Raw genomic sequence first — 27,068 nt, forward strand, 5'->3', positions numbered from 1 at the left:
TGGGGAAGTAGCAATACAGGTATATTTTATTTCACATTTTATTAGTAGACAGATGGGCAGAAAAAGACAAAAAATAAACTACTAAAGGGGAAATTGAACACAAAATGCATCAGATAATCTTTTCTCATAAGTTAAACTGAAGAAAAACATCTACAATTTCAGCTAAGAAAACTATTAAAGTCAGGTGTGTCCTGCTGGTTTCAGAATAGTTGAAAATTGCATCTGAATCTTTGTAAATGTAAACCTTTTTAAAAATCAGGATGGGAGGGTAGAGAGTTAATTTTCAGTGGAGAACTACACATTTTCCCCTTCAATTGCTTACTATGTATTTTCCAAACATAAGGAAACCAGCAAATAAAGAAGCAAATAATTACCAGGGAAGAGGAAAGAAGGGACTACAGAAAAGCTTGGCTAATAGAAAAGAACTCTGGAATGATGTGAAATGAAAGGGGAAGACTGCAAGAAGCAACAACAGAATCATGATGTACGTTCTCCACCAGCCTCAAAATACACAGACCTGAAGAGCATCCAGAGGCCTCCACTAGAATCGAAAGGAACCTAAAAATGCAGGATGGATCCTGAATTCATGTTACACCAAATAATCAGCACAACTGTACTCACAAGCTTGTGGCCTAAGCCTGAGATCTCCACTCCCGAAAGAAGTTACGTGCTTCAGTTTTCTTTTGCCATAGTATGTGTTCGCAGGACAGAGCTCTGGAACCAGCACCTGGGTTTTACAAGTCAGTCTGAGCTATCAGAATGTCCCACCCACCTCCTAGCAAATCAACACACCCCAGTCTTTTCTGGAACTGACGACTACTCTCATCAGAGGCAAACCCAGCTCTCAAGAGTAACACCCCAAAGACTGAGAGGTACAACCTCCACCTGGCTCTCTGAGTCAACGTAAAACAGAGGCCAGCAGGGCCTGTGGGACAGGGCTGAGCAGCACAGCACCTCCCACAGTGCCAAGGAGTCTGGCCTGCCCTGGGGGAGAGACGCTTTGGCAGGAAGAGAAAAGGCTTAGTTTTAGGGCTCCGAGAGAGCGTAAGACCAAGCACACGGCGCACGCGTGTGTGTTTTGGGAGTGTGGAGTGATTGATAGGGGGTGATGAGAGCATTACGTGTGGGGCGAAAAACTAGTTTCAATGTCCTCCTATGAGAGTTTGCACTCAGTGTTTTGTCACAGGAGAGCTGCTCTGTTCTCTGAATCTGACTGGAGTCACTTGACTCGGGTGCAAGTAGGCCATGGAGTTTGGACAGATTCTGGGACCAGGCTCAACAGTGTCCCATGTGAACCTTAGCACGTTCAACATTCCCACTTTTTTAAGACTAGACTCCAGAGAAGGCTGCTGGGAATTAGTTGGCAAATGTTTGGAGAGTTTGAAGAGCGAATGAAAACCCTGAGATCAGAAAGGAAGGAGGAACTAAGGACCTAAGTATCACAGACTGTGTCCTAGGGTCCATCCTACCCGTCCCTCATCAACCCTTTCGTTCTTTCTGAGCTATACGATCTGAAGAAAAGGAGTTGAACGCTAGCGCGCAGGGATCTGAAGTAGGTTCATAGCGGTATTTTCCCCACTGAAAGAACACTGCCCTCCTGTGAACTGACCCGCCCCCATAAGAAACAAAAATCATCGCCAAGTACTGAAGAAGTCCCTGGTTGGTGAAGGCTGATGGAACTCGGTATTGATTGAAGTAACACACGATCGACAGGGGAAATCAAGGCTGCAGCAATTGCGTGGCAGGAAGATCTAGCGTTGCCCAGACACTGCTTGCAGCCAACTCCCTTGGCTCTGCCAGAAGAGTCAAAGAAGCTCAGGGGAAAGCTCCATGCACAACTTCCGCTTGCACTCCACAGCCCGAGCACATTGAAAGGAGAGAAAAGTCCAGGTCACATCCAGTGAGAAAAGCGGGAACCGGTCACTCATGTCTCACATATATCCACAGTTACCACTATCAGTATAAGCAGCTCAATGAAAACCAAAATCTTAACACATGCACCTAGTATTAATACTGAGTAATTAAAACTCGCTACTTAAAAAAAATCCTCATGGTGAGAGTGTATCTTTCAGGGAAAGGCCATGTTAAATATATAAAACAGATGTTTTCTCTCCCAACAGTGGTCACCAGTAGTTTGACTTTTTCCCCCAGCAGCATCAACCAAAACCAGCATAGTGATTTTAACTCTTGTTCCCGTCACTAAGACTCCACACACACACACTAATCCCCACTCTCTCCCCACTCCCTGGGGGAAAAAAAATAACTCTGCCTTCAAAATAAATAGCAATCAGTTCTATGTAAAGTATGAATATTTATTTCAGGCTTTAGATCCCAATCGATTTCGAAAAACAAAATCTGATCTCTCTCCTCAGAGTAGCTGAGGCCTCTGTGTTAGGCTGAAGGGCCCTGTGCCCTTAGGAACACGTTTCAACAGGTTCAGAACAAAGTCCCTGACGCCTGCTGTACCCCAGCCTTAAGAAGGGAAAGAAAATTCACCACCACGGGGCTGAACGAATGCACACACACTAATGTAAATGAGCAGCTAAAACTTGGCAAATTTGCTTTAAGAAAAAGTTTGTTTTGTGGGGCTTTTACGTTTTTTTTTTCTTTTGCTACCCAGCATATGCAGCACTTGTGAACTCCCGATGGGTTCCCAGCTTTAAACACATTAAACGTCTTGATGAAAGACTATTTAATTCTTCAAGAATCTAAAAACAGACCAAACGTGTTTTGCTGTGAACACTTTGCAGAGACGAAGTGAGGTGGGAGTTTGGGTTTAAAGAAAGGAAAAAAAAAAAAAATACAGTGATGGAAGGGTAAAGAATGCAAGAACTCAGACATTCTGTGGAGGATTAGTTTCTCTCCATTAAGAGGTCCATAAAAAGGAGCAAACTGAGATCCATAAGGGGAGTCACCAGGAGCCATGTTTGTTTTCCCCACCCCCATGATAGGTTTTTGCTGAGGGGCCACTGCTAGGTCCCCACTTGCTCCCCTCCCTTTGGCCTGAGATGGCAGGGCAGTACAGGGGCCTTGAAGGAGCACGTCACGACTCCTCATTCCCAGAATCATCATCATCATAACAGTCGGCATCTTCCTCCTCCTCATCTTCATCATCAATGTCGTCGTCGTACAAGTCGTCATAAAGCAAATCTGAGCTGTTGTCATTGGAAGGCACTTTAGTTTTGATGCAGTATTCCGCCAGGGTCGTGGGGACCTTCACTCCATCCTTTTCTGCTTCGGCTTTAGTGGCTGACACCTGTTTCCTGAAGGGAGGATAGTTTATATAAGTCTCTGGGAGATGGATTTATAATTGGCCTAAACAATCCAAAATTCCTTACTGGTTTCTGAACTTTAGTACCTACCTACCTGAAAGCATCTGTGACAAGATACCCTCTACTACACCAAAGGTTCTAGCCCATCAGGTACCATTCTGAAGGACGCTTAAAAATGACCCTTCTGAAGGGCGTTTAAAGCCATGCACCTCACATGCTGGTTGGCCAGAAATCACCTCAGCTTTTCCGCCTTGTCTTCTTGCAATAAACTGAGAGTGCAGCCCCAACAACTCAATAATCCTCCTACTTAGAGAAAAATCCAAATATCTTATGTTGGATTCCAAAGTCACATGATCCACCTGCCTACCGCTTCACTCTCGCCACCCATTACTTTCTCCAATTCCAAAACATTCAGGCCACTCTGGGGTTTTTTAGTACCTTCTTCAAACATACCTAGTTGATTTTTCTGTGAGGACCAGTTGCTCTTCTGCCCTACATACGGTTGACTGCTGCTTGTCACTCAGATATGAACTTATATGTCACTTAGAGGAGGCCTATTCGGACAATCCAACTTAAAGCAGCCATCTTGTCATTCCTTCATATTATCCTACTCATCTTCCTCATTTGCTCATTTTTCTGTTGTTCTCCTTGCCCCTGAATGTGAGCAGAGACCTTGTCTATCTTGGTTAATTCTATTTCCCCAGTGCTTAGAACACCGCCTGGGCACATACAGCTGTGCAACAAATACTGACTGTATGAACGCAGGAAGGTTAATGTTTCCTTCAACAAGTATGAAAATTCGACCCCTCAAGGGACTAGAAAAACTGAACTTAAAAACATCAAACCACTATTCTCAGGACTTCCCTGGTGGTCCAGTGGCTAAGACTCTGTGCTCCCAATGAAGGGGGCCCGGGTTCGATCCCTGGTCAGGGAACTAAATCCCACATGCCACAACTAAGAGTTCGCATGCTGCAACTAAAGATCCCACATGCCGCAGCTTAAAAAAAAAAAAAAAAATCCCACATGCTGCAACTAAGACCCGGTGCAGCCAAATGAATAAATAAATACTTTTTAAAAACCCACAAAAACACAACCACTATTCTCCCTGTCTTTTAATTAGACCTCTCTTGGTGGATCCTGTTGCCTTACATCCTGATGCTGCTGAGGCTTTCAGGCTTGAATCTCTCTTCTCACAGCCTTCTCCTTGAACCATCTTGTCCATCCCCATGGTTATAACCCTTCATGCTGACAGCTCTCAAATCATCAGGGTCCAGCCTAAGCTTTTCTTCTGAGCTCTATACCCTTATATGAGCATCTGGATGTCTCCGTCCTGACGTTCCACAGGAATCCTAACTCAGCAAGTCTGCATTTGTCATTGTCCACCTCCATGGAGTATTCAGTTCCTAAAATTATAACTCTTACTACTCCAAAGTCCTAAATGTTTTCAAATCTGTTTTCTCATTCTTGATTGTTACTACGTCAGTTTAGTCTTCATCTCAGCCTCCTCAAACCTCAGCCGGTCTCCTGGTCAGTCGTGTTCTTTTGGAACTCAAATAGGATTATCCTTTCACACAAAATCTTTAAGTGACACTCCAACACCTCTAAGATTAAGGACCAAACCCACCTTATGACTTCAGTGTCTTTTAAGGCCTGATGTGTTTCTTAATTTCCCATTACTTCTCAAATCAGAATTTACAATTCTCTTGATGTGTCATGCTGTTACCATACACCCGTGTTTTAGCAAGCATGTTTCTCTCTCCCTGAAAAATTATTGGTTATGAGGTATTATCTCTCCTAGGAACCATATTATATGTTCCTTCCACTGTATCTTGTTTATGCTTCTATAGTTGCACTTATCATATTACATGTTCATTTCTTTGTTTACAAACAAAAGTATGAGCTCTCTAAGGAGAAAGACTATGCCTTACATCTTACCTTTCCTTGAACATCAGGCTCCAGTCCTGACTATTTTATGAAGCATTCCCATTTTCCAATCCTCAGTCCACTGTCACTCTAAACTTCTACAGGTCTTTACTATTTACACTAGTTATCTTCAACCTTTGGTATATACCTGTCACCTAAGTGGCTTGGTAAAAACAAAATACAGATGCCCAGATTCTATCCTTGTAATTTCATTAAATGACTCTGGATTAGGGAGAGGGTCTAAAAAGCTGATTACGGTGGGCAGAAAACTTATTCAGCTGTCAGATGACATGCTTTTTTTTTTTCATATCACATGGTATCATGCCAACTAGATTTATAGAGAGGGACTTTGGAAAGTCACAGAATGTGCTGCAACTGTCCTTGGGGCTCTACCAATCCTTAGTTAGGTACTGTTAGGAAAATCTTATATCCTATGTAGGATATAATTTGAGAGATGAATGGTTGAGCCTAATACCTTCTTTTTTTTTTACAGATGGAAATATTAAAAAACCCCAAAAGTTAACTGATAAAAGGTCACATGAGGGTGGCAGAGTATATTCCAAGTCCCCTGATTCTTATTCTAGGGCTCTGTTAAACCATATACTAGAGTTGCTGATAATGATGATTCCCAGAAGATACTTGCTGCTATGGTCAGAGAGGCCAATAATCTATTGGGTTTCGTTAATAAAAAATTTGAAAACAAAAATACCTGGAATGTCTGGAATACACTGGGTGTTTGATACATTTAAAGGACATGTTCAAAACCCAGAACAGTGTCCCTAAAGTGATCAGGAGGAAGAGTTTGCAAACTTGACTAGTTTAGAACCTGGAAGTTCTGTTTCCTGGGAAATCAGCTCTGCTGTCTCAAAAGCCAAACCCATTAGGCTCAGGCAGAAACCTCTTCCCAAACAATAAATCTATCTGACAGAAGTGGAGTGGATATTTAAGTTCAATTTAAACCCTTGGTTCTAGGATATACTTTGGTTCTGTATGAAGACTTGAAGTAATCAAACAGAAGACAAAACAAAACACCTTACCTAATGATTTCAGCATATTCTTTGTCTTTTCCTTTACTGTCCCTCCATTTCCTGAACATAACCGAGGCATCCACATTGGCTGGGGAGAAGGTGTTGGGCTCATTAAGCAATGAGATTACACTTAACAGGATAGTCCTAGAAACAGGAAAAAAGGGTCAGCTATGAATACTCATATTCACAGTATTCAACAGTATTTTGTTTTAAATTTAAGACTATAATATTTGAGACTTTAGGGAAATGGAAATAGAGTATCAAAATTTTGTTTTCAGTACTCATCTGGCTAGGCTAGAAACAAGCTGCTACCTGGGAGACAAAGCAGAGGGAATCTGAGTTTAGCATAAAAGTTAGGTTGCGGGCCTCCCTGGTGGCGCAGTGGTTAAGAGTCCGCCTGCCGATGAAGGGGATACGGGTTCGTGCCCCGGTCTGGGAGGATCCCATATGCTGCGGAGCGGCTGGGCCCGTGAGCCATGGCCGCTGGGCCTGCGCATCCGGAGCCTGTGCTCCGCAACGGGAGAGGCCACAACAGTGAGAGGCCCGCATACCGCAAAAAGAAAAAAAAAAAAAAAAAAAAAAAGTTAGGTTGCAGGGCAAAATATGAACTCTGTAGAAGGCACTGTCTTAACTGGCAACATGTTCCAATCTACAAAAATTGGAGCTCTGGAAGCTTTTCAAATAACATTTTAAAAATTACAAGTTAAGTGCAACAGGAAAAAGCAGAAGCAAAAAATATTTAGCTTGAAGGCAATCTTTTTGTGGAAAAGGGTAAAAATGATGCTACTCCATATATCTAATTCATATCATGGCTGCTTAGAAGATCTGAAAACCAATATTACATACAAATGTATTTCTTTTCCATACTTCTAAGGGAAGCAAGATAAGAGTTAAGCAGGAGAATGGAGAAAAAGCAATAGCCTTGACATGGAAGAACTAGTCTCTGAATAACAGAAATCTTGATTCAAAAAATATTTACTAAGCCCTTACTATTGTGCCAGAGGCATCTAGTGAGATGTTGGATGTACAATAGTGAGTTAGTTGCCATCCCTGATCTCTCAGGGCTCAGAAATCTTTGGGGAAATTTTCATCCACAGATAAAAACTAGACACCTTAATCACAGGGAATAAAGTTTCTGTGAAATAAAATAAGCTCAATAAGCTCCAAAAATGTTTGAAATAGTTCCCAGGCTTTTTTCTCCCCTAAAAGCTATGTGCATGTAGGTAAGGAGAAACATGGGAGGAAAAATTAAATTTCTCTACCTTTTCTCATTGGTGCGAGGTTATAGATTTTGTTGTTGCAAAATAGCCTTTTGCTCCTGGCCCCAAGCAAAAAATAAAGGGAGGGAACCAGGCAATTAGATGTTTGATTTGATGAAACCTTTTCCTAAAAAGGGTAGAGAGTTTCTGTTATGTGATTATACAAGATTACGACAAAGGCACTTTCAAAGAAAACTTTCCCATCTAGTTCAAATTCATTTACCACATATACACACCCCACCTTTCTATTAGGGTAAGAATAACTCCCTGTACCCCCACTTCCATCCTTCTGGACTTCTTCAGTAATTACACTAAGAAGATTCAAAGAAACTCATCATTGCCAAAAATGCGAAATGGACTGACAATATCCTAGAAGCGAAAGAAAAATTCCGTAAGGATTGCTTCAGAAGAAAACATATACAAAACCTGATAGAAAGATAAGCAGGATAAGGACAAACTGTGGCACAGATTAATGGTCCAGATCAGCATTTCTTTACAACTTTCTGTGATGATAGAAATGTATAATCTGTGTTATCCAATATGGTAACCACTAGCCACATGTGGCCACTGAGCACTTTGAAAAGTAATTATGCAACTGAAGAAATGAGTTTTTTAGTACTAATTTTAATTAAGTTTAAATAGCCACATGTAGTCAGTGGCTATCATACTGGACAACACAGGTCTAGATGAATTATATTAACTGAATTAGGAAATTTTTCCCAGGAGTGGTTTCACCAGGTTGATTTTCTTATATCTTGTGTTTATTATTAAAATACCATATTGGGAACTACAATTTTTTAAAATGGTGAATCATCCAGTTCTATCATAAGAAACTCACTTCTAATACCATGTACTCCCTAAATTGAAATCCATGATGCTTTCAGAAGCCTCAGGCACTAACTATAGTTGACTGTGGTAATAGTTCTTAACCCAGCACGTTTTCACTTCCTCCCGTTGTCTGGAGAGTAGAGCCATTTTTCGTACAGGGAATCCATTCCACTGATTCAGATGGGGTTCATCTCCTTCCTCTAGGACACCTTCAAACAACAACCATGCCACACCTTCATAAAAACCTACCTACCCACAGCAGTAGACATACCACCAAGTACTGGCAAAGGATTCCAACACTAATGAAGATTCCTGATGCAATTCATATGCAATATCCTATTCAAAATTTCCCAACCAGTATGTTGTGAGTGGGTTACAGGTAAATTGTATGTGATTCCCTCAGGCAGATTGGTAGGTAGGACCTGGGACAACTTGAGCCTGGAACAATAACTTTTGGCCAAAGGAGCATCTTCAGCTTACTACATTGTGATCTACGAATACTATCATTTCATATTTTCTATGTAACATGACTGGAAAAGGACGGGAAGCAATATCATACATAGTTTAAACTGTCTGGCACTTGTACCAAAATAATTTAACACAGGTGTTACATCTGTAGCATGGTAAACAACTCTGCAAGGTAGTATTATTAATCCTATTTTTTTTTTTTTTTTTTTTTTTTTTCGGTATGCGGGCCTCTCACTGTTGTGGCCTCCCCCGTTGCGGAGCACAGGCTCCGGACGCGCAGGCTCCGGACGCGCAGGCTCAGCGGCCATGGCTCACGGGCCCAGCCGCTCCGCGGCATATGGGATCCTCCCAGACCGGGGCACGAACCCGTATCCCCTGCATCGGCAGGCGGACTCTCAACCACTTGCGCCACCAGGGAGGCCCATTAATCCTATTTTTATAGAGTGGAAAAATGAAACTGCAAATACTGGTAGAACATACAAAACACAATTGAATCCTGAAGCTATTCCAACAATTACCTCTTTTTTTGTTGTTGCTATTTTTTGGTGTTGTTAGTTTCAGTAAGTATCTTAAAATCCTTTCTCATTTATTGTATTTTTTCAGAAGAAAAAGAAGTATTTAAGGGAGATAGGAAATCATAATTAAACATCTATGACCCAATGGGTAATACTGTATTTGTCCCTTTTCAACATATAGACAATAATCAGTGAGATGGGCTTGCCCTTTCTCTGTTAGCTACTATGTCACCACAAGTACAATTTTAGCAGGGAGGGCAGAAACTGGCCTTAGCTCAACAAACAAGACATGGCTTATGGGTCTCCCCAGAAGCCAAGCAGCAAAAATTTGGAATTCTGTAGGATTAAAGATGGGCATTTTTCCTTCAGTGCATACACATACCCTCCCAGGCAACGTGTGAGGTAGAAAGGGTTCATTCTTTAAAACTTCAACTTTCTTGACTCTTAAAACATACATAGAAATACTGAAAGAGAGTTTGAATGATTGAGATTCTTAGATTTTACAGGCCTTAATTTGATAAAAAGTGACGTATAGAGAAGCAAAGCTCATTGCCTGACCCTTCTAGTTGACCTAGAAGGGTTCTTTTTAATCTCTCATTTACACTATTTCAAAAGATGGACCAGTAACACCAGAAGATCACCCAATTAAAACTCAATCCTCATTATATGTTTTCAAGATGGGAGAGATTTAAAGAGGACTTCATGGTAAAGAAGTCTGTTATGACTGGGAAAATAAAACGTGGTAGCTTAATGGGTCCACATACTACAAATAGTTTTTCTTTATGCTGCTAAAGCACCTAACAGGGACTTCCTGGTGGTCCAGTGGCTAAGACTACCAGCTCCCAATGCAGAGGGCCTGGGTTCGATCCCCGGTCACGGAACTAGATCCCACATGCTGTAACTAAGAGTTCGCATGCCACAACCAAAGATCCTGCACGCCGCAACGAAGATCCCATGTGCCACAACCAAGACCCAGAGCAGCCAAATAAATAAATAAAATATTAAAAAATAATAATAAAGCAACTAACAAATTCAACAGCTCCTGCTGTGCAGTCCCTGGAGCTACCGTTGACTGACATACCCCTGAGAACACATGGTAGGAATAAGGGTCTCAGATTAAAATACACAAAATGACCAAATCACAACATTTTAGTTTAAAAAGGAAAAATTTTAAATACACAAAATACATACCATTTGCACAGAATAAAACTGGCAATCTGAGTGCAGTGGGACCCAATGTGCAAACATCAAGGGAGCAAGTAAATAAAATAGTCCTGGCCCAGAATGGGGTTTACAGGAGCCCTAGAAACAGCACAGTCATAGCCATTTCCTATGACCTTGCCTACTTTGCCACCCAATCGTTGCAGCGGTCTCTAGCTCCCTGCCCTTTCAGTGGGTTATAGAGAAGACTAGATAGGAAAACACCCTACCCTACTCCTGAGAGACGCTTCTACATGAAGGTGTGGCCTCTGGAGTGGATCCATAAATCTGGTCCCATGATACATCTTCACAGTGGCAAAGAAAACACTGTTATCTATCCTTCAAAGGAAAGCAAATCCCTACCAAAGACCACTTTCCTATCCAAGAGCCTGCAGCAGGTATGGCAGGTAGTTCTGGGGCTGGTGCCTCAGAGAAAGCACTTGTGAATTCTACTGCAAGGTCTGAGAGACCCCCTACCCACCCACCCCACCCACCCCCTGGAAGCTCCCACTTGGTTCTGGACAGAACATGGATTAAGGCACATTTTGTTTCTTTCACCAAGAAGAGGCATGGTGTTGTGGACTCCTAATCACATACATATAGCAGCATCAGGGGGCCCTATCCTCCCAACGTCATTCTTTTTTTTTTTTGCGGTACGCGGGCCTCTCACTGTTGTGGCCTCTCCCGTTGCGGAGCACAGGCTCCGGACACACAGGCTCAGCGGCCGTGGCTCATGGGCCCAGTCGCTCCACGGCATGTGGGATCCTCCCGGACCAGGGCACGAACCCGCGTCCCCTGCATTGGCAGGCGGACTCTCAACCACTGCGCCACCAGGGAAGCCCCCAACTTCATTCTTTGCTGACTAATGCCTACTCCTCAAAACTTCCCAATTCCATAAGGAACTCTCACTCCCTGAACGTAATCCTGGACATCTGTGGATCTCTTTTTCCAGAAAGTATGCTGGCTTCCTCGAAGAGGAGGAGAACTACTGAGCTTTTAGTGGAAACTAGCTGGCTGCCGCTCTGGATCCCTACAGTTATAGCATAGTACATTTTTCTTGCTTTCCCCTTTAGCCAACTCTCACTACTCACTAGGTCTTGTTATATAAATCAACTTCGGCTCTCAAAGGTAACTGGAATTCCTTACTCTTCTTCAGGTTACAAAAGCCTGTACAACTTTATTTTCTGAATATGTTCACTGAGGTGTTAAGTGAAAGACTAGTGCAGGTGGTCATGGAGGAGTCCAAACACACGTGAACATGGAACCACTTTCAGATAACAGGGCCATTCAGCAGTCAAGACCCTACAACAGGCTGAATTGAACCTTCTGCCACCTCCACTGCTGTCTTGGCTATGCCACAAACTGGATATGGAGCTTAGAACCCTTAGTCAGACAAGTGCTTACTCTGGATAATTTAGTAGTAAAGGGATATAAAGGAAAATCCCTGGCATCTCGTATCTTGCCTCTTGATATTTCAGTGCCGTAAATAACCTGTGAGAAATATGTACAGTTTACTACCTTAAGGAGCTCCCTTGTCTCAAAACAAATAACACAGAAACAAATGGGAAAGGGAAAAGTGTCCCACATTAGGTAGTACTTTCCTGACTTTTCAGAGTTCTGGACATCACCAGGTGTTCCAGATGACGTTCCACAAGGCATGCAAAACACTCTATGTCCCCCCTAGAAATCCACAAACACCAAAACTCTCCATGCACTCTCCCACCCCAAGCAACACATTGAAGAATCATCCAATGATTATATGGAACTAAGAAACAAAAAGGTCCAAGAAGGTAACGATTTCCAATGCAAATACCTTTTAGAGCCATGGATGAAGATCAAAGGGGCAATCTGAAGATAACTAAGTTCTGGTTGTGAAGCCTCTAAATAAAAAAAGCATAAACGCAGGGAAGGCAATCCCTCATGTGAAGTCCAGGTGCTTCTAAATTGGGGCTCAGGTGACCTGAGGACCCAGAGAGAAAAAAAATGATGCTGGTACTGGTACCCAAAGTGGCTAAGGTAGTTTTAAAGGGCAGATTAATATGAAAGGAGTTCCCTGCCCCCAAAAGAATGGATTAAATGAGAAACAGGCCTTTCTTTTCCTTTTTTTTTTTTTGGCCATGCCACGTGGTTTGTGGGATCTTAGTTCCCTGACCAGGGATTGAACCTGGGCCACAGCAGTGAAAGCACTGAGTCCTAACCACTGGACCACCAGGGAATTCCCCAAACAGACCTTTCTTAAAAAGAAAAACTGTTTATAATATTTTAGGCTGAGACAAGGCAAATACTGTCTGTGTGTATTTACACAGAAGTAAAGGCAAAAATTTTGAATTCCTGTGGGTAATGGTAATAGATTGTCCATCCAAGCAGCACGAGAATGCAATGAGAAAAATCTTGTTTGGGGCTTTGCATCTAAAGAACAGGGAGGCTTCAAATTCTATATTGAAGTTTTAACCCCCAGTACCTCAGACTATATTTGGAGACAGAGTCTTTCAAGAGGTAATTAAGTTAAAATGAGGTCCTTAGAACAGGTCTTAATCCAGTATAACTAATGTCCTTATAAGAAGAGGCAATTAGGACAGACATGAACAAAGGGAAGACCATGTAAAGACAAAGAGAGAAGACAAGATGAGGAGAGAAGCCTCAGAAGAAACCAACCTTGCCGGTACCTTATAGAGTCCAGAACTATGAAATAATAAATTTCTGTTGTTTAAGCCGCACCAAAAAAAAAAAAAAAAAAGAGGAGGCTTGTTTTCTCAAAGGGTGGGTGTGGTGGTGGTATGTGAAGCATTTGATTCAACGTTCAACCTCCAAAAGCAAGAATCACTAACACCTTAGAGCTACTACTTCTTCTAGTCTAGGGTTACTACTAGCCCTGAAAAACAAGCACCAAAATCATACTTAAAGGACAACTCTGCATTTTTGGTTCAATTTTTCAACAAATCTTCCAAGATATTTAAAATCTTTTCTCTACATTGTCAGTTTAATTTCACTGATAAAATAATGTGTTTCTTTCGAAAGCATGCCAGCCTCTTAAACAATTATATAGTGTGAAAGAGATGAGAAACAGGGTAGCCAAACGTCTCCAAGGCAACAATAGAGTAATGCCCATAATATCCTCAAAGAAAGAAAGCATGATCCTGAAATCTTATATCTAGTTAAACTCTGTCATTTGAAGTATAATGGCAAACACACACGTATACTCCCATATACACAAGCACATAGTATTTTGAACATGTAACAACTCAGGGAATGTAATATAGCTCCTAGGAGCAATCCCTTGAGAAATTACTGATGGACAAATTTCAGCCAGTTAATAGACCAAAGGAAGTAAAATAATGAGGAACAAACAATGAATTCATTTAACAACAGGAATAACAATTTTTAAAACTGGGATTAAGCTACAGAAGAATACAGATTATAAATTTTATAACCCTGACAATAAAGAAACAATAATATTTAAAAGTTAGAAGAGGGAGGTAGGTTTCCTTTTCTTTTATATCTAAGTGTCAGTATACCATTTGATGCTGAAAAATCAAGTAATAAGTATGTATAAGTTAAAGGTCTAAATAATGAGCTAACAACTGTGTGATATAAGGATATGAGGGGATGAAGTAGAGATATACTAATTTTACTAATGATCATAAAAGATCCTGTGTAAAACAATGGTCTTAAAACTAATACATACATGCCCCTGGAGACATACGAAATATCCTATCAGTTCTCCTTTCCAGCTTCCCTTTTCACAACTGCCCTTTACAAGAAATGCATACCTCCCACACATCCCAAATATTTCTATGGTGCATTGCCTAGTGGTGATGAAATATCAGAAGTACAAAACAAAGAGAAATTTACAAATAGAGCCGACTGCATTTCCCTTCTCATAAATAATTTTGTTAAAAGCGTAGAGTGATGTTTAAAAAAAAAGTATTTTGCTATATAGTGGAGTATAATAAATTCAGATATGTATAGATTGGGGCTGCTGGAATTATATTTTCACTAAAACAAATTAATTCCATCTCTGATTACCGTTAAGAAATGCATCAGGGCTTCCCTGGTGGTGCAGTGGTTGAGAGTCCACCTGCCGATGCAGGGGACACGGGTTCGTGCCCCGGTCCGGGAAGATCCCACATGCCGCGGAGTGGCTAGGCCTGTGAGCCATGGCCGCTGAGCCTGCGCGTCCGGAGCCTGTGCTCCGCAACGGGAGAGGCCACAACAGTGAGAGGCCCGCGTACCGCAAAAAAAAAAAAAAAGAAAGAAATGCATCATCGCCAAGGGAGAGTCCCACTAAAGTAAAGCAGAAAGTATATGGAATATGCAATGATTCCTTATTTCATAGACATAATAAACTTATGGCAAGTCTCAATACTCGATCTATCTGAGAATTATTCAGAGGCATGATGTTTGTCAAGGTGAGGTGTATCAACACATTTATTTAAATTTAAAAGGGAAGTCAGTTTCTTCTCATTAAAAAAATATACTGGCAAGATGTGTTGAAATCTAAAATATATCTATTTTCCCAATCCTTTCTAAGTATACTGGATGGAACAAAGTACCTAAAGAAATGAGTAACCAGCATAATCAATAGTATTTGATATGTCTTGAATAGACTTTTTGGTCTACTCTTCTCAGAAAGTGGGAAGCAAACACATAACTTGATAAGAGACAGGTAAGAAATCCTTGTGTGCATCAGGAAGCTTCAAGTTCTTTGCTTTTGACAAAAATGGAGATTCTAATTGAGTTACTAGCTTCCAGATCATTAAAAATGATTAACAAAATGAATGAATGAGTAAATGGGGGAGAGCAGATTAATCTCCTGTGCAGAGGAATTGAAGTAACTTATACAGATATCTCAGCCTTGCGGGAGTCTAATTCCCCCTTCCTTAGTGTGGGCTGCACCGGACTTCCCTTATACAGAACAGAAAGGGGGACAGGAGGAACTCTACAGAGGAGAAACCCTAAAAACAAGAGTCTCAGCCAGGTGATGAATGTTAACATCAAGAGTGGTAAGTCAGGATGACAGTATGTACCCCTGCTATGACGTGATGAAAATGTACTTTACCTTCATGTCTTCCTCCTCAACACTCATAACTCCAGTATTACACTCATAACTCCAGAAAAACATCAAAAAAAATCCTATTTGGGGTGCATTCTACAAAATACCTGATCAGTATTCCTCAAAATTGTTAAGGTCATCAAAACCAAGGAAAGTCCAAGAAACTGTTGCAGTTGTCTAAGGAGAACTGTCTATTAAATATAATATGCTATCTATCATGAATGAGGATCTCAGAGCAGAAAAATGACATTAGGTAAAAATTAAGGAAACATGAAAGAGTATGGACTTTAATCAATAATAATGTACTAATACAGGTTCACTAACTGTAATAAATGAACCAAATGAATGTTAGATGTTAATAACAAAGAAATCTGGCAGGTGTGGGGAATATGGGAACTATCTGTACTTTCCTCATAATTTTTCTAAAAATCTAAAACCATTCTAAAATTTTGACAGTTATTTTAAAAGAAACACACTGATGACAAAACTACAATGAGAATACCACGTCCACCATCTGGGATGGCTATAATAAAAGACATGGAAAATAACAAGTGTTAACAAAGATGTGGAGAAATTAGAATTCTCACACACTGCTGGTGGGAATGCTCTAAAATTCAGTGCAGCCATGTTGGAAAATATGGCAGTTTCTCAAGAAGTTAAACACTGAGTTATGCACCCCCAATTCCATTTCCAGGTATATGTCCAAGGAAATGAAAACGTATGTACACATAAAAACTTGCACACAATGTTCACAGCAGCATTATTCATAATAGCCAAAAAGAGGAAAACAATCCAAATGTCCATCAACTGGTGAATGGATAAACAAGTGTAAAGACTAAGACTTTTCAGCAAAAAGTAGTAAGAATCCTAGAATAAGGAAGCAACCAATCCAAACATGGAACTCATGAAATCCAAAGCAGCAGGATGGAACTCAGATAATGTAAGAGGAAGAAATCAGAGTAGAAAAATTCTTCCAAAGTGAACACAGAGAAATGAGTAACATATGCATTATTACTCCAGAAATACAACTCTTCAAAATGAGGCATACATGCTACTTAAAGCTCCAGTAGAAGACAAAACAACCAAATATAGAAAGGATTCGTTTGTACTTGTTAAAAGATAATATCCAATCTTAAGAGCCACCTAAAAACCAGATTATTCCTTATGTAATTCCTTACCTGACATTTTGAGTAGGATTCCACCTTTCAGAGGGCAGTTCTCCACTCTGTGGGTCATCTACAGGTGGATGAAGAATTGAAATGCATACATCTCCATTCTACGAGACACAAATATCACATTCAGTAAACACTCAAAAGTATGTTATTGAAAAAATATCAATTCCGCTGAAATTTCTTTTACTCCTATTAGACTTGTTTTCTTACCATTAGGGGAGTAAACAATCCTGCTTTTTCTTCTTGTTTGGAATCAATGATAAAGAAGAATTAAACATTTTTTTATATTATAAATATTCATTTTGACCAATCTCCAAAATACATTTCTTAGTTAAAAAAAGAAACACTGCGTCTGTAACACCATCCTTCTAAAACAAATCATTAAAAATAGAAACAGACAAACATGATAAATCATGATTCAAGAGTCTTGAGAAGCAACTAAATCTCTCTTTATTTTCACACATCTAACATTAAAAGAAACAAAAAAAAATCTGACCTTGCTTAAAATCTGCCTGGAGAGAAGCTATAATCACCTTTAATATTAATCACTGGTTTCAATAAATATGGTTTATATAAACTGACACATGCCTCACAACAACTTAATTATATATAACTCCCTCAGTATATGGATAGAAGAATTCACCACTATAATATTCTGGTACATAAATTTAAATTATAGGACCTAAATTACAAGTACATTTGAAGTCAAACATATATGGATTACCTACCACATGCAATACAGATTGTTAACAGAAAAGACAAGACTGAGAACGATACAGTTGCCTATCTCTAGGTCTAAAATGAAACAAAAGATTCAAATGTTTAAAACATTAGAGGTGTAACCATATAAAGTGAAAAAAATCTTACATATAAACCCAAATTTACACATAAATACACACACACCAAGATAACAGAACATTTTTTAAAGGAGAATAAAATTTTAATAAAGCCAATACCGAATACTATATTCCAAAACTCTGTATTGTTAGATAACATGAGGAAGGTAAAAAAGCACTACAGAAACAAGGAGAGAGAAACTAGGTATATTTGGAGAGGACACCTGGGAGATGGTGTGGAAGAAAAACAAAAAGCTTAATCGTTGAGGAAGCTTTGAGATGGGCTTTCAATAATGATTACAATTTTAATAACCTAAGGGAAATTCAGACATGAGATTGCCTGAAGAAACCAGCATCATAAATATGTTCAGGCAGTTACATTTATTTTGTATTATTACACCAATTACCACAAACTTAGTGGCTTAAAACAACACAAATTTATTATTTTACAGTTTTGTAGGTTTAAGTCTGACACTGCCCTTCACAGAGCTAAAGTCAATGCGTGGGCAGCAATGCATTCCTTCCTGGAGGCTCTAAGAAAGAATCCCTTTCCTTGCCCTTTCTGTCTTCTAAAGGCCACCCACATTCCTTTGTTCTTGGCCGCCTTCCTCTAATCCTCAAAGCAAGCAATGTTGCATTTTTGAGCCTTTCTTCCAAAGTCACATCTCCTCACTCTCATTTTCTGCCTACCCTACCTCTTCCACTTTAAAGGACCCTTGTGATTACACTGGGCCCACCTAGATAATCCAGAATAATCTTAAAGTCATCTGATACGCAACCTTAATTCCTCTTAACATGTAATCTAACATAACACAGGTTCCAGGGATTAGAATGTAGACATCTCTGAGGGACAATTATTCTACCTACCACAGGAGTGAAGAACACAGTTTGAATGAAAAATAGAGCACAAAAATTAGGCCAGAGGAGTATGTTACTTTGTTCAGAGTTTAATATGTGTGTAAGTAAAATTTCTTAGTAGTGAAATGACAAAAATAGATATGTACTTAGAAATGACATATTAAAAGATGGGCATCTCAACTGATGTAGACAAAGCACTTGACAAGACCCAACACTTTCTCATAATAAAAACACTCAGAAAACTATAGTTACCTTCTAGCTAACTTAAAATTGTAAAGGGAATTTATTTAAAAAAACAAAAACAAAAAACCCACAGCTAATAAACAGCATACTTAATTAATGGTGAAAACTCTCCTCCTAAGATCAGAAATAAGACAAGGGCATCCACTTTCACCACTGCTATTTAACACTGTACTGGAAGTTCTAGCCAGAGCAATTTGAGAAGAAAAAGAAAATTTAAAAGTGTACAAATTGAAAAGGAAGAAGTAAATCTATTTCCATTGCAAATGTCAAAGAATTCACAAGAAAGCTACTAGACCTAATCAATTAAGCAAAATTGTAGGATACAAGATCAACACTCAAAAATCAGTTTCATTTTGGGATTCCCTGGCGGTCCAGTGGTTAGGACTCCGCACTTTCACTGCCAAGGGCCCGGGTTCGATCCCTGGTCGGGGAACTAAGATCCTGCAAGCTGTGCAGCGTGGCAAAAAAAAAAAAAAAAAAAAGTTTCATTTTTATACACCAGTGATGAATAACCTAAAAACAAAATTAAGCAGGACTTCCCTGGTGGCACAGTGGTTAAGACTCTGCGCTCCCAATGCAGGAGGCTGGGGGGTTCAATCCCTGGTCAGGAAACTAGATCCCACATGTGTGCCACAACTAAGAGTTCCCATGCCACAACTAAGGAGCCCACCTGCTGCAACTAAGACCCAGAACAATTAAATAGATAAATATTAACAACAAAAACCAAATTAAGCAAACAATTCCATTTATAATGGCCTCTAAAAGAATAAAATATCTAGGAATAAATCTAACCAGGGAGGTGAAAGTCCTGTACACAGAAAGCCACAAAACATTGCTCAAAGAAATTAAAGAAGACTACAAAAAGCTACAGAAAGCTACAAAACATTGCTCAAAGAAATTAAAGAAGACCTAAATAAATAGAAAAACAGCCTGCATTCATGGGTAGGAAGACTTGATGTTGGCAATATTCTCCAGTTTGAGCTAGAGATTCAATGCAATTCCAGTCAAAATCCTAGCTTCCATTTTTGTGTAAACTGACAGACTGTTCTTAAAATTTATATGGAAATGTAAGGGACCCACAATAGCCAAAACAATCTCGGAGAAGAATAATCAAGTCGAAGGACTCACACTTCCTGATTTCAAAACTTACTATAAAGCTACAGACAAGAAGACAGTTTAGGACTGGCATAATGATAGACATATAGACCAAGGCAATAGAACTGAGAGTCCATAAACGGACCCATACATTGCCAATTGATTTTTGACAAGATGGTTAAGTCCATTCAATGGGGAAAGAACAGTCTCTTCAGCAAATGATGCTGGGACTGGATTTCCAAAAACAAAAGAAGGAAACTGAACTCCTACCTCATACCATATACAAAATTAACTCAGGATGGAACAAAGATCTAAGAGCTAAAATCATCAACTCTTAAAAAACGTGTGTGTGTGTGTGTGTGTGTGTGTGTAAAATTTTCATGACCTTGGATTTGGCAATGGATTTTTTAGGTACGACACAAAAAGCATGAGCAACAAACAAGCAAACAAAAAAAGATAAACTAGACCTCATTAAAATGAAAAAATTTTGTGCAAAGGACATTACCAAAGAAAGTGAAAAAAACAACCTATAAATACAGAAGTATCTGCAAGTCATACATCTAATAAGAATTTAATGCCCATAATATATAAGGAACTTCTATGACTCAATGACAAAAAGACAAACCAGCCAATTAAAAAATGAACTAAGGACTTGAACAGACATTTCTCAAAAGAAGATACATAAACGGACAATAAGCACATGAAAGGATGCTCAATATCATTAGTCATTAGGGAAATACAAATCAAAATGACAGTGAGTTATCACATCATTTCCCCTTAGGATAGCTATAATTAAAATTTAAAAATGCAAAATAAGGATGGATGTAGAGAAACTGGAACCCTCATAAATTGCTGGTGGTTGGTGAGGGGGTTCATCTGCTATAGAACAGTTTGGCAGTTCCTCAAAAAGTAAAACACAGGATCACAATTTGACTCCTGAAATTCCATTCCTAGGTATACAACCAAAAGAAGTGAAAAAGTATTTAAACAAGTACATGTATATACATGGTTATAGCAGCACTATTTATATATACAAAAGGTGGACACACAAAAAATGGTTCTGAAGAACCCAGAGGCAGGACAGGTATAAAGACGCAGATGTAGAGAATGGACTTGAGGCCATGGGGAGGGGGACAGGTAAGCTGGGATGAAGTGAGAGAGTGGCATGGACATACATACACTACCAAATGTAAAATAGATAGCTAGTGGGAAGCAGCTGCATAGTACAGGGAGATCAGCTCGGTGCTTTGTGTCCACCTAGAGGGGTGGGATAGGGAGGGTGGGAGGGAGATGCAAGAGGGAGGAGATATGGGAATATATGTATACCTATAGCTGATTCACTTTGTTATACAGCAGAAACTAGCACACCATTGTAAAGCAGTTATACTCCAATAAAGATGTTAAAAAGAAAAAAAGGTGGACACAGACCAAATGCCCATCAATAGAGAAATGGATAAACTGTGATATATCAAACCAATGGAATTATTCAGCCACGAAGAGGAATGAAGTACTAATACATGCTACAACATGGATGAACCTCCAAAACATTATGCTAAGTGAAAGCCACACAAAAAAGGTCACATATTATATGATTCCATTTATATGAAATACCCAGAATGGATAAATACAGACATAAACCTGACTGGTGGTTGTCAGAGACTAGGGAGAAATGGGAATGGAGAATAATCACTTCATGGGTAATATGTTTTATGTTGGAGTGATGGAAATGCCTTACAAATAGAGGTGTTAGATGTACCACACTGGGAATGTACTAAATGTCACCGAATTGTGTTCACTTTAAATGGTTAATTTTATGTATGTGAAATTTTATCTCAATAAATTGGGTTTTTAAATAAATTTATTTATTTTTGGCCGCGTCAGGTCTTCATTGCAGTGTGCGGGCTTCTCATTGCAAAGCACAGGCTCTAGGCACGCGGGCTTCAGTAGTTGTAGCGTGCGGGCTCAGTAGTTGTGGCTCACAGGCTCTAGAGCACAGGCTCAGTAGTTGTGGCGCACTGGCTTAGTTGCTCCGCGGCATGTGGTACCTTCCTGGACCAGGGACCATGTCCCCTGGATTGGCAGGCAGATTCTTAACCACTGCGCCACCAGGGAAGCCCCCTCGGCCTTTTTTTTTTTAATGGGAGAAGTTTTAGGCCTCCAGAAAGGCAGTTCTAAGATGTAAAATGAAGGCTATATAGCCTAGGCCCTATCTAAATCCAATCAAACCAAAATCTCCAGCATTCTTTATTTTTAACAACTGTTCCACAAGATTCTGATAAGCTGCCAAATTTGGGGACATCACTGCCTAGAGAAACCTATTCCCTATACCTTAAAGTTAGAGAGAATGCATAATATCTGCAAATCCATGAATATAATTACATAAAAATACATAAAATCCTGCATGTCACAAATTATTTACAAACCAGAGCTCAGCTCTAAAAAGGACAAATTTGGTGGCCCAAATATCATCATGTTCTAAATGGTGGCTAATGTATCTATAGTTAAATCCTTAAGGTATATATATCTTCATAGAGCAAACTGGCATCCTAATTTACATTTTTTAAAAGAAAAAAATACGAGGAAAAAGAAGCAAAATCGAAATCTAAACAAGCACACAATAGAATTCAAACCTTTAATAATGTGTAATACTAAATTACATTTACTAGGAAAACTTTCAACACCAGATCAAAGTCTTCTGATTTCTGTTTACTTTCTACCTTACTCATCTGGTTCATATAAACCAAGATGAAACTCACATTGTAGACTTTAGAAGTTTTATAGGAACATTCTACCACTAAACTTTTCTCTAATATTTTAGAAATAAAGAATATTTTACAAGTCAATTAATGATTAGTTATTTTAATGACAAAAACCACTGAAAGAAAACAAAGATATTTTACCAGGTACCAAAGGGAAGTTATTTCTGTCAATTTATCCTAATAGCTAAAGCAAATAAAATATATTGCATAACACATTTCTGATTAGCTGATTAAGCAAGCATTCATTCATTTGAATGAATTTGTTTTATTCAGGTCCCTTCTTAAAGACAACTGAGTAAAAATTATGTAAATTTAAAATGTTCATCAAATTCATTTTAAAAAATGAAGACAATAAATTCTGATAATATAACAAAATCTTATAACACAGCACTCAGCACCTTTATGTGAATTAAGATCAGAGTTCAAGCATGTTGTTTCTGATGGTTTAATAACACAATACAGAAACAGAGTTTGTCTCACCTAGCTAAGGACAAGTAATACATGTTTTAGGTTCCCCATGCCATACTTTATTCCAAATGAAGTCTAGTTTACTTAATAGTATTGTACCAAAGTTAATTTCTTGGTTTTGATAAATGTACTATGGTTGTAAAAGATATTAACATTAGAAGAATATGAGTAAAAGGTACGTATATGAGAACTTTCTGTACTAGTTTTGAAACTCTTCAGTCCAAAATTATTTCAAAATTAAAAAAAATTAGTGGGTTTAAACTTAATATTTTAGTATGTTTATAACATAGATATTGAAATCAAAGCATTTTAACAAAACGCATGCTAAATATTTTATAATTTAGAAACTCTGTATTTAAAATTTATATGAAATGAGTTCAAGAATGATGAACTAAAGCAGTTTGTCCTAGTCTTGAAAGATCATCAGAGAATGTAGTATTCCAACTTTGTAATCAATCCTTATGTATTTTGGGGGGTTCATTATTTGATTCTTGGGTGGAAAAAACATTAAAATAAATTCTCAAAGAAATTACGGAAATACCACAGAAGCTCAGATAATTCCACTGAACAGAGAAAAGAATAATAATTTAATTAGAGAGAAAAATGTGTGTTAAATGATCAGAGGAGATGAAGCAGAACCAGCTAGGCTACCATTGTTTTTCTATCTAAATATAATTTTACTACGTGTAATGAAATAAGAAGGGCGTAAACCCTTACTATAAACAACTTGCTATTTCAAGGATTCAAGTGTAGTGCCAGTCAAATTACACCCCCTGAGAACATAATGATGTACACAGAGTATAGAAGGACCATAATGTGGATGACAAGGGGGGAATGGTAGAAAAAGAGAGCTATCTGTGATGGTTAATTTTGTGTGTCAACTTGACTGGGCTATGGGATGCTCAGATAGCTGGCAAAACATTATTTCTGAGTATATCTGTGAGGGTGTTTCTGGAAAAGATTAGTATTTGAATCAGTAGATTGAGTAAAAAAAGACTTGCCCTCATCATGATGATGTGATAGGCATTATCGAATTCTCTGAGGGCCTGAACAGAACAAACAGGCAGAGGAAGGACAAATTCTCTCTCTTCTTGGGCTGCTGCTACATTTGAACTCCTAGTTCTTGGGTCCTGGGACTCCGGGACTCATGCAAACAGCTCCCAGTCCTACGGCCTCAAACTGAATTATAATTCCAGATTTACTGGCTCTATAGCTTGCAGAAGGCAGACTGTGGGATTTCTCGTCTTCATAACCACGTGAGCCGATTCCTATGATAAACCTCCTCTTACATATATCTCTATATATCCTATTGGTTCTGTTTCTTTGAAGACTCCCAACTGACACAGTATCTTTGCTTTTACCTGATCTTTTCTGTGTAATTTCAAAATATAATTTATAATTACAGCTTTATTGTAAAGGACTTCTTGATACATTGAGTTTTCAGTTTTCGAAGCGCTGATTGTGGGTCTCATCCACTTCACTCCTAATGGCCTATCAACCATATAAATAAATACAAAGATCATAAACTATACGTAATTAGACCCATTTTCCACTTACATAGCCTAAATTTTACTATTCCAAAATGCAATTGCTCTGCAGACTTGGCAAAAACCTTTTTAAAACCTTTTAAGAGTGACTTCCCTGGTGGCACAGTGGTTAAGAATCTGTCTGCCAATGCAGGGGATATGGGTTCAAGCCCTGGTCTGGGAAGATCCCACGTGCCATGGAGCAACTAAGCCCATGTGCCACAACTACTGAGCCTGTGTGCCACAACTACTGAAGCCTGTGCACCTAGAGCCCGTGCTCTGCAACAAAGAGAAGCCACCACAATGAGAAGCCCGTGCACTGCAATGAAGAGTAGCCCCCACTCTCCACAACTAGAGAAAGCCCGCACACAGCAACGAAGACCCAATGCAGCCAATAATTAATAAATAAAAAAATAAAAAATAATAAAAAAACCTTGTAAGAGACACCAGAGAGCTAACTTGTGCTCTCTCTCCTCTCAAGCCACATGAAGACACAGAGATAAGCCAGGAGGAGTCTTCAGTAGAAACTATGTTTCCTAAACCGTGAGAAAGTTAATTTCTGTTGTTGTAAGCCACTGCATCTATGGTATTTTGTTATGGCAGCCGGAGTTATTTTAAAACAGTAGGATCTATTTTTAATCATTATTAAAACAATAACATTTAAGAATACCATGCCCTAATGATAGTGGAATAGTAGCCAAATTGGTATATCCTTGCAGTGTCAGTAGCTACAGAGATTAGTATAATGCCTTGAGAATCATCTGAGTCTAGAAACAAGAATAACTCTTCAGAGCTAGAACCTTACGTAAAACAGTAAAATATTTTCCTACTGGCTATCAAGTATCCTAAAATACACCATCTTACTGTAACATTTATTTCATGACTACACCTGTGAAATTCATCTGTAAACACTATACAGGAAAAATGATCTGTAACATCCAACATCTTTATTATTTTTAAAAGAAAGAGCCATACTGTGTCCTACAACTCACTAGTACTAAAAGGATCATCAAATGTTAAATACTTCTGTATAATTTCCATTTAATTTTGTGGCAAAACTAAAACTATTCTAACTATTAGTCTATTACCAAAAAAATTATTTAAATAAATACATACTAAGAGCAGTGAGATTCTGAGTTGCCACAGCTCTGAAGTTCACAGTGAAGAGTGTACAAAAACCTCATTTTTTTTTTTTTGCGGTACACGAGCCTCTCACTGTTGTGGCCTCTCCCATCGCAGAGCACAGGCTCCGGACGCGCAGGCTCAGCGGCCATGGCTCACAGGCCCAGCCGCTCCGCGGCATGTGGGATCTTCCCGGACCGGGGCACGAACCCATGTCCCCTGCATCGGCAGGCAGACTCTCAACCACTGCACCACCAGGGAAGCCCACAAAAACTTCATTTTAATACATAGTTTGTGAAGCAAATGGGCTTCATTGGTTATCTACTTCTGAGCACACAGTAACAAACATAACCAGGAAACTATTATTGAGATCACTCAACATATTATGAAGCAAAAAGGAGTAGACTGTGCAGTATGATCATTGGTGACAAGCTCATATTAAATTTCTTTTGTTCTCCAAGCTTCCCCTTGGTATTTATAAATTTCACAAATGTGGCAATGATATTACAAATGTTAAATTAATTATATTCATTCATATAACACAGCAGTATTTATAACTTTGGGGGCTGCAGTAATGTGTCTGTGAATGTATTTAATAAAACTGTAACCAAAACTCTTATAGTTTTAAAAACTTGATAAAATAAACTATTTTCTACCAAAAATAGTCCTTATGATATTTTTAATACTCATGAAGTTATTAAGATACAAAAACTCATCAATTCACATGTTTTGGCATTTGAGTAGGCTTTTCCTTTTGTATTTTTGTCTTGTTGCTGTTGACATTGTTGCCATTGTTCCCCCATTTCATCCCCAGTTCTATTACAAATAACTGCAGTAAACAATTTGGTGACCAGAGCAATTTGACATTGAGGTCCATTGTGTTTCTAGGTGAAAACATAAGATGGATGAGGAGAGAGCAACTTCCTGGAATATCCCTTTGGCTAAGAACCATGAGCCCTAATGTCTAAAATCACAAATACTGACTTGGGCCCTCAAAAAGTTCAATTCTGATACCATTTCCAGAATGTAGTAAAGTAAATTAACATATTATTAATTTGTGAGAAGAGTCTCTTGTGACTCATTTGATTATATCAAATTTAATTCCTAACTATGACTTAACACTTCTTTAAAAACAGAACTTTTATGGCATGGAAAACAACTGCATATTTGTAAGATATGCATGTATTATTTTACTGCTGAAATTTTTGTTATGAATATGAAAAATATTTTTAAAAATAGTGATCCAATGCTAAATCTTAAGAGACAGAACTAAATAGCCTACCTAACTGGTGAAAAAGCAGTGGAAAGGGGAGTGTGTCTACCTACACCTTCTTCTGAAAGAGCCTTGAATCCTTTATTCTGTTTTTTTTTTTTTTTCCTTTTTGCTTCTTTGCTGAGAAGGGTTTGAGAATTAGATAACTGAGATGGAAACAGGCGAATATA

At 38.9% G+C, this 27,068-nt stretch overlaps 1 protein-coding gene and 1 non-coding gene across 2 annotated transcripts in view; both read right to left on the reverse strand.

Annotated features, from left to right (window-relative positions):
* UBE2R2 (ubiquitin conjugating enzyme E2 R2) overlaps window positions 1-27,068 on the reverse strand; it is a 96,074-nt gene continuing 69,006 nt past the window's right edge. The window contains exons 3-5 of the mRNA XM_060101811.1: window positions 16,725-16,822; window positions 6,233-6,367; window positions 1-3,263 (exon numbers count right to left, since the gene is read on the reverse strand). Coding sequence (XP_059957794.1) covers window positions 3,044-3,263; window positions 6,233-6,367; window positions 16,725-16,822 — 453 coding nt within the window. The 3' untranslated portion in view covers window positions 1-3,043. The remainder of the gene's footprint in view (window positions 3,264-6,232; window positions 6,368-16,724; window positions 16,823-27,068) is intronic.
* Window positions 12,637-12,708, reverse strand: TRNAE-UUC (transfer RNA glutamic acid (anticodon UUC)). Its single transcript has one exon. It is a non-coding gene; the product is annotated as a tRNA-Glu (tRNA).

The sequence above is a fragment of the Mesoplodon densirostris genome, chromosome 6, assembly GCF_025265405.1.
Source record: "Mesoplodon densirostris isolate mMesDen1 chromosome 6, mMesDen1 primary haplotype, whole genome shotgun sequence".
Lineage (NCBI taxonomy): Eukaryota > Metazoa > Chordata > Mammalia > Artiodactyla > Ziphiidae > Mesoplodon > Mesoplodon densirostris.